This window comes from Alligator sinensis, unplaced genomic scaffold, assembly GCF_000455745.1.
Source record: "Alligator sinensis unplaced genomic scaffold, ASM45574v1 scaffold260_1, whole genome shotgun sequence".
Lineage (NCBI taxonomy): Eukaryota > Metazoa > Chordata > Crocodylia > Alligatoridae > Alligator > Alligator sinensis.
This window is the reverse complement of record NW_005842431.1, coordinates 951,876-959,700: the sequence shown is the minus strand read 5'-3', so window position 1 is coordinate 959,700 and position 7,825 is coordinate 951,876. Positions and strand designations below refer to the sequence as shown.

Here is a 7,825-nt window from a genome sequence, read left to right as displayed (position 1 = left end):
TCCTGAGGTTCATTTAATGTTTGTAAAATGCTTGGAGAGCCCCACATAGATGCACTGCATAGAAATGCAAAATATATTTTGACTTATTTGGTTGGCACCTTGGGCTGAGATTTTCAAAGCTGTCAAAAGGCCAACTTCCATTACAATGAATGAGATTTAGAGGGCTCCAAATCCTTTATGACAACTTTGTAACATGCCAATCTACCCCTTTTTGCAAATCTCAGCCATAGTTTGGAAGCTCAGCCAAAGAACATAAGAGCTGCTGAACATAAGCATAAAAAGTGCCATGCTTGGTCAGCCCCATGGCCCATCTAGCTCAGTATCCTGTCCCGAACAGTGGCAGAGGTGGATGCTATAGAGGGAGAGTTTTGAACTGGTTAGACCCATTTCATTGTCACTTCCTGCAACTTAATTGGTGTCAAAGGTCATGTGACATCACTTCCTGATGTGATACCACTTCCTGTGAGGTCTTTGAATATGCCTCGCCGGCCCACTGGGTGATAAAAAGTTCATGATCCGGCCCCACATTCAAAAAGGTTGGACACCCCTGACATAAATGATGGCATGAGTGGTGACTGACAGCTTTTTTAAAACAATCGCATCATATGACAGAGAGGACCCGGACAAATGGAAACAGGGACTCTGGAGAATATGGTAACTGAATATGAATGTGATTCACAGGCTGTGGCTGACACAAAGTTCCTCTGATGGGAATTGTGTTAGTTATTAAGCAAGAAAATGCCTGTGCCTGAATGGCCAGCTTTTCTTTCTGTAGCTCACCAGCTGAACTGCCAGCTCATCTGGCACTCTGGAGCCTGACAAACCACATGTCCTTTCAGAAAGAAAGATCCCTTTAAATGCTTAACACTTTAATATGCCAAAAAGACGGACAATAAAGAGTGCTTGTTCAGTTACATAAAACAGAACTCCTGAATTTATGCTCTCATTATTTTCACTTCATAATATGCCCTTCCAAGCTCAGATGTAAACAAATGTGTTACAAATATAAATGCACCACTGTCATGTTGTTGATTTCTGAACAATCTGTTTCACTTTCTACAAAGTAGTCCTTTCACATTACAAAGCCCATTCCCATTTCTTTCTCTCCTTCAGAAATGAGTTTAGTATTCCCCCTATTACTGTACAACATACAGCAGAGTTCTACTATGCCAACAGCAGAAATTCTCATATAGAACCAACTTTGTTTCTCCTCTTCTATGAAGGAAAGAAAAATTTAAGTATCTGCAGATGGGTGTTTCTCTAAAGCTATACAGTAAAAATTAAACAAAAACAGCCCATTCTAGTTCTTTCCAACAAATACAAAAAAGGAAGAAAAAGTGTTCTCATGCTAAGACATGTTTCATGTGAGAATTTTTATAATCTTACAGTATAATCAGACATGACTTGGCATTCCAAATAATCTTAAGGGTTTAAAAAAAAAAAAAAAAAAAAAAAAAAGAAACAGAAAAAGGATCAGGAAAACAAATTCCTTTTAGGTTTTTCATCATGAAGCAGCAAAACCAACCTCTCTTCTGTTTTGCAGGTCCTCTTTAGCCTAGGATCCTTCAGCTGTCGTTCAAAGGCTACCACTAATACACAGAGCCCTTTCTAGTGGATCTCAAATGCATTTCAAACAGCAAGCTGTAGAGCACTGAAAAAGACCTTTCAGGAGAGCGCTGTGTGTTTGCTAGTGCTAACAGCACTTGGACTGAACACAGACAGCAGTAACTTATAGGCATTCTATAAAGTGCTGATAAAAATAAGAAAGCTGCCTCCCTATACTATACTATCACCTGTAGCAATGGTTGCATTTCTAATCACTGGAGGGTTTGTTTGTTTTTTTAACTCACACTAGGAATAGTTGTATGTCATCTCAGCTTCATGGGGATTCAATACTGACAGTCCTAGACAGCCTAAAATATTCCTAGTTACTTGAGCCCCACTGAGAAAGCAGTTAGCCTGGATGCTGTGATGACAGGTGCTATGGAAAACTTTTAGGCCAGTCATTCATGGCCCTTTCTCCCACACACACATTAGCCACACCAATAGCAAAGCCTAGGCTTAACAGTAAGCAAAGTCAACATTGTGGAGCAGCCAAAGGCTGGTACACTCAAATTCTGACAGACTTACTAATCTTCCACCAAAACAGAAGAACAGCTATTCTCAATAATGTGCACAGTTGCCCTTAGCTTGGCCCTTTTCACAATCTCCCTGTCCCACATGGTGCTTTCCAACATCAAATGTCAAAAAAGCAATTCAACATGCCTTTTCATCACTCCTCATGCAGTTCAGCCAGATGCATTTAAACACACACACTCCTAGTTTATTGGGGACTTTCCTGTTCAGATTTACTCTGTGCCTTAATTTCTCAATATTGTTATAAGTCTGTCCTCTCATGTAAGGTACACTAATTGGAACTATTGAAAATCCCACCTCACAGCTGCATTAAGTGTGCTGGAACACAAATACAGTGCTGACCGTGTACAGAATTGTGATAAACTTGTAATATAAAAGGTTCCATGGAGCATTCTTGTGCAGCTGAAAATAAACTGCTTACTACTTGCCTCTTATTAATGGCCCAGCTAGGCTGTGCCACTTGAGGATCTTATACAAGCACAGATCATCTCAAGTGAATGGGTTGGACTTAAAAGAAAAACTGCTTTGAAATAAAAAAAGCTTTGGCTTGCTTGGAAGCTATTGCTTTAGTAAAATGGAACCGTAACACTGCTATCCAAATGTGATTCCTTTCAATCTATGCATTTTAAATAAGGTACTACACCACCACGAAGAAAGTGCTCTCATATTTGAGAGAATTTGTATACATCTTCTCCTGAGGATCTGATTTACATGAACAGATAAACACTGACTGAATATGATGGATATGTAGAAAAGAAGAAGGATATATAGACAATATGATTTGGTTGTTCCATTTAATTCTTCTCCTGGAAAAAAAATGGGAAGCTGCTGCTGCTTTTTTATTCCTTCCGAACTGACCTAAAGAGTTCCTCTTTAGGAATATGGTTAGTAAATTCATTGTTGTTTTAACTGGGTAAATTATGGCCATTTTTCTCAATGGCTTAAAAGTTCAAGGTAAGACATAATCCTCAATATAAACAGTACATTTTTTTCTTTTACAAATTAATTTCAACTGGAATCTTATGAACTCAGTGCTGGATATTGCATATTGCTAACAGATAGATACTGATGCAATAGATTTAAAACAATAAGAATATGGTAAGTGATCAACAACCTAGAAATCTCTTACTATTTCAAATATATACCAATCTTGCCCTAACAGGAAGATCTACGGATTAGATCTGGATAACTAACTGGGGTTGGGGGAAAAAACCCCATAGGCAGTTTAAAAGACAGAACATCTGGAGCCAAAATTATTTTTGGTCATATCTTAACAATCCAAGAGGCAGAAATGATTCTGCTGAGTATACCATATGATGCTATTTATAGCCCAAGTTGCAGACCCACCTGACAGGAAGCTTTCAAAGTGGTTGCATGATCAAATACTGACTAGCCAGTGCATCCAACTGGCTTCTGCTTCAAGGTAACTTGAGTATCTTGCCTAATGGTGACAAAACTCAAGATCTTCAGTTCCCAGCAACATGAGATTTCTACAAAAAATTATTCTGCATGCTATAAATCACCCCTGCAGTTATCTGGATGTAAATATGAACATTGAAAGTTTTGGTGAAAGGCAAACAATAAAGCAACAAGAAAAAGGTCATGGAAGGTGTGGGTCCCTTACTGAATGGGGGGAGGCAAACTAGTTGCAGATGATGTGGAAACGGCTGAAGTACTCAATACCTTTTTTACCTCAGTTTTCACAGGCACGGTCAACTCCCAGACTACTGCACAGGACAGCACAGTTTCAGGAGAAGGTGAGCAGCCTTCAGTGGTGAAAAAACAGGTTAGGGACTGTTTCGAAAAGCTGGACATGTACAAGTCCATGGGGCTGGATGCAATGCACCCAAGGGTGCTGAGGGAATTGATCCGATTCCTGAGGGAGTTGATGGCTCATACGATTGCAGAGCCACTGGCTATTATCTTTGAAAACTTGTGACGATTGGGGGAGGTCCCTGATGATTGGAAAAGGGCAAATATAGCGCCCACCTTTAAAAATGGGAAGGAGGATGCAAAGAACTAGAGGCCAGTAAGCCTCACCTCAGTCTCTGGAAAAATCATGGAGCAGGTCCTCAAGGAATCCATTTATAAGTACTTAGAAGAGAAGGTGGTGATCAGGAACAGTTAGCATGGATTCACCAAGGGCAAGTCAAAGAGAGAGATTGCAGAAGGATCTGGATAGGTTACAGGGGTGGGCAGACAGGAACAGGATGCGTTTCAATACGGACAAGTGCAGGGTGCTGCACTTGAGTAGTAGGAACCAGCAGCACACTTATACGATGGGGAACTCCCTACTTGAGAGCACGGAGGCGGAAAGGGATCTTGGTGTCATTATTGACTCCAAGATGAACATGGGCCGACAATGCGAGGTCATGGTTGGCAGGGCTAACCGGACCTTGTCGTGCATCCACAGGTGCATCTCGAGTAGAGCCAGGGAGGTGATCCTCCCCCTCTATGCGACGCTGGTCAGGCCGCAGCTGGAGTATTGTGTCCAGTTCTGTGCGCCCCATTTCAGGAGGGATGTGGACAACATGGAGAGGGTCCAGAGGAGGGCCACCCGCATGATCCGGGGACAACAGGGCAGACCCTACAGTGAGAGACTGCGGGACCTGAACCTATTCAGCCTCCACAAGAGAAGGCTGAGGGGGGACCTGGTGACCGTCTATAAACTCACTAGGGGGAACCAGAAGGGTTTGGGGGAGACGCTGTTTCCCCTAGCCCCCGCTGGCATAACAAGGAGTAATGGGCACAAGTTGATGGAGAGGAGGTACAGATTGGACATCCGAAAAAACTACTTCACAGTCAGGGCGGCTAGGAGCTGGAACCAACTTCCAAGGGAGGTGGTGCTGGCCCCTACCCTGGGGATCTTTAAGAAGAGGCTGGATACCTACCTGGCTGGACTCATTTGAGTCCCGTTTTTGTTTTTAGGGTGAGTGGTTTTGTTTGTGTTTTTGGGTTGTTCTCCCGCCCTGGCGGGGGGTCGGGCTAGAAGATCTATTAGGTCCCTTCCGACCCTGAAACTATGAAACTATAAGTCATGCCTAACCAACCTAATTGCCTTCTATGATGAGATTTACTGGCTCTATGCATGCAGGGAAAGCAGTGGACATGATATACTTTGACTTTAGAAAGGCCTTTGATATGACCTTCCCATGGCATTCTTGCAAGCAAGCTGAGGAAGCCTGGGTTGGATGAAGGGACTGTAAGGTGGATAGAAAGCTGGCTAGATCATTGGGCTCAATGAGCAGTGATCAATGGCTTGAGGTCTACTTAGCAGCTGGTATCAAGTGGAGTGTCCCAGGTCCTGGGGCTAGTTTTGTTCAATATCTTTATTACCAATCTGGAAACTGAGATGGATTGCACCCTAAGCAAGTTCACAGATGACACTAAACTGGGGGGTGTAGCAGATATGCTGGAGGGCAGGGCTAGGATTCAGAGTGACCTAGACATATAGGGAGGATTGGGCCAAAAGAAATCTCATGAGGTTCAACAAGGAAAAGTGCAAAGTCCTTCACTTAGGATGGAATAATCCCAAACATCGCTACAGGCCTGGGACCAAGTGAAACAGCAGCTCTGAAAAAATGGACCTGGGGGTTACAGTGGACAACAAATTGGATCCGAGTCAACAGTATGCTTTTGTTGCCAAGAAGGCTAACTGTAGACTGGGCTGCATTGGTAGAAGTGTTGCCAGCAGATCAAGGGAAGTGATGCTTCCTTTCTATTCGGCACTGGTGAGGCCACATCTGGTGTAGTGTCCAGTTTTGCCCCCCCTCCCCCCAATACAGAAAGGATGTGTATAAATTGGAGAGAATCCAGCAGAGGGCAACACAAATGGTTAGAGGGCTGGAGCACATGACTTATAAAAGAAGCCCAGTTCCCTCAGCCTATTTAGTCTGCAGAAGAGAAGACTGAAGGGGGATTTGATAGCAGCCTTTAATGATCTGAAGTGTGGTTCCAAAGATGATGGAGCAAGACTGTTCTCAGTAGTGACAGATGACAGAACAAGGAGCAATGGTCTCAGGTTGCAGCAAGGGAGGTTTAGGTTGGATATTAGGAACAACTCTCACTAGGAGGGTGGTAAAGCTCTAAAACAGATTACATAAAAAGGGTGGCAGAATCTCCATCCTTGGAGGTCTTTAAATCCTGGATCAACAAACCCTGGCTAGAATGATCTAGTTGGGAATAATCCTGCTTTAAGCAGGATGTTGAACTAGATGATCTCCTTAGGTCCCTTCCACCTCTAATTTTCTCTCTCTCTCCATGACGGCACTGCATCTCAAAGCTAGTGAGTTTTTATGGCCCGGTCTGCCTAACTGAACAGCCCACCAGAACCCCTCATCCAGAAAGATTAGTATTTCACATCAAATACTTACCTCAGCGTATTCGTGGAGATGGCAACAATGCCCTCTGGACACTGCTCGGAAGCAAAGCCAGACGCAAACTCCAGTGTCTCATAAGATAGGGGGGTCAGATGAAAACGAGACTGATAGGAATAACTCAGCCATGACCGACTCGACATGGCCAATACCTGGAGGAGGACATGCAGCAAATTCACAAATCAGGAGAGGCAAAGTTGGTCCCTGCTATATCACAGTATGCATATTTACCCCTGGAAAATGTGATTATTGTTAGTGTAATTTTGCTGGGATTTAAATCTAATTTCAGAACTACTCAGTCTTGTGAACAGCTCAGGGGAGTAATCTCATAGCACAGAGGCAGAAGATTAAAAGGCACAAAGTAAACGCACTAGAATCCCAAACTGAGGTTTTTGTTTATCCCCCCCAGCTAACAACAAGAACCAAGATTGAAATAAATACTTCCGTTCCTTTAGGAGTTCTTCTGTCCTCAAAGGAAACTGATGTATTTAAATAAAATATTCCCTGTCATCTTGCAACTCAAGTACTGCAGCACTGTGCTTAGTATATAAAATCCTTAAACTGAAACTTCACTTTTAGTTCTAGTCAGTTAACTGGCCTATTATCAGCCAAATTAAGAGTGCAGAAAGGAAATGTGAATAATGCTCGAAAGTTTTACTTGAACCTGGTTATGTTCTTGGCAGAACAGCCAGCTGGAATCATACTAACAATGGACTGACTCCCAGATTACTGAGGGTCCATCACTTGATGTAAAAGCAGTAAGATGTTTCCTGCTTCATGGAAAAGGTGGAAAAGATTGTAGAAGAGCAAAGCATCATTGCTGCTCACCCAAGGATCTCAAAGAACTTCACAAGATTACTGAAATCAGCGTGCAAGTCATCCTGGTGGTGTTATTGCCCCAATTTACAGATGAGCAAACCAAGACACAGCAAGCTGAAGTGACCTGTCCAAGGTACTACAACTGAAAGTAGAACCTAGATCCCCAGACTGAGTCCCCCATGTTGAGCATCTGAAGCATATTTTTCAACCCATGAGGGCAGGTTCAGGGAAAAATGTGTTTCTAGGTTGAACCTGTTTCTGCAGTGTCACTTGTAAAGAGCTGAAATGCAACTTTAATGGTTCCTGACTAAAAATTCTCCAAGCATGTTTGCTTGGCCACATATGGCAGCTGAGGAGCCAGAGCTGCTGCCCCACACACAGATATGCAGCATGTCATATCTTAAGAAATGAAGAGATACTGACACAAACAAGGCTGTTTATATAAGTACAAGCAATGTGCCAAGAGCCTCCACCATGAAGTCATTCTGCTTCCC

At 42.9% G+C, this 7,825-nt stretch overlaps 1 protein-coding gene across 1 annotated transcript in view; it reads right to left on the bottom strand.

Moving 5' to 3' along the window:
- SF3B3 (splicing factor 3b subunit 3) overlaps window positions 1–7,825 on the bottom strand; it is a 55,337-nt gene that overhangs the window by 17,029 nt on the left and 30,483 nt on the right. The window contains exon 17 of the mRNA XM_006030240.3: window positions 6,510–6,664. Within this exon, the coding sequence (XP_006030302.1) occupies window positions 6,510–6,664 (155 nt within the window). The remainder of the gene's footprint in view (window positions 1–6,509; window positions 6,665–7,825) is intronic.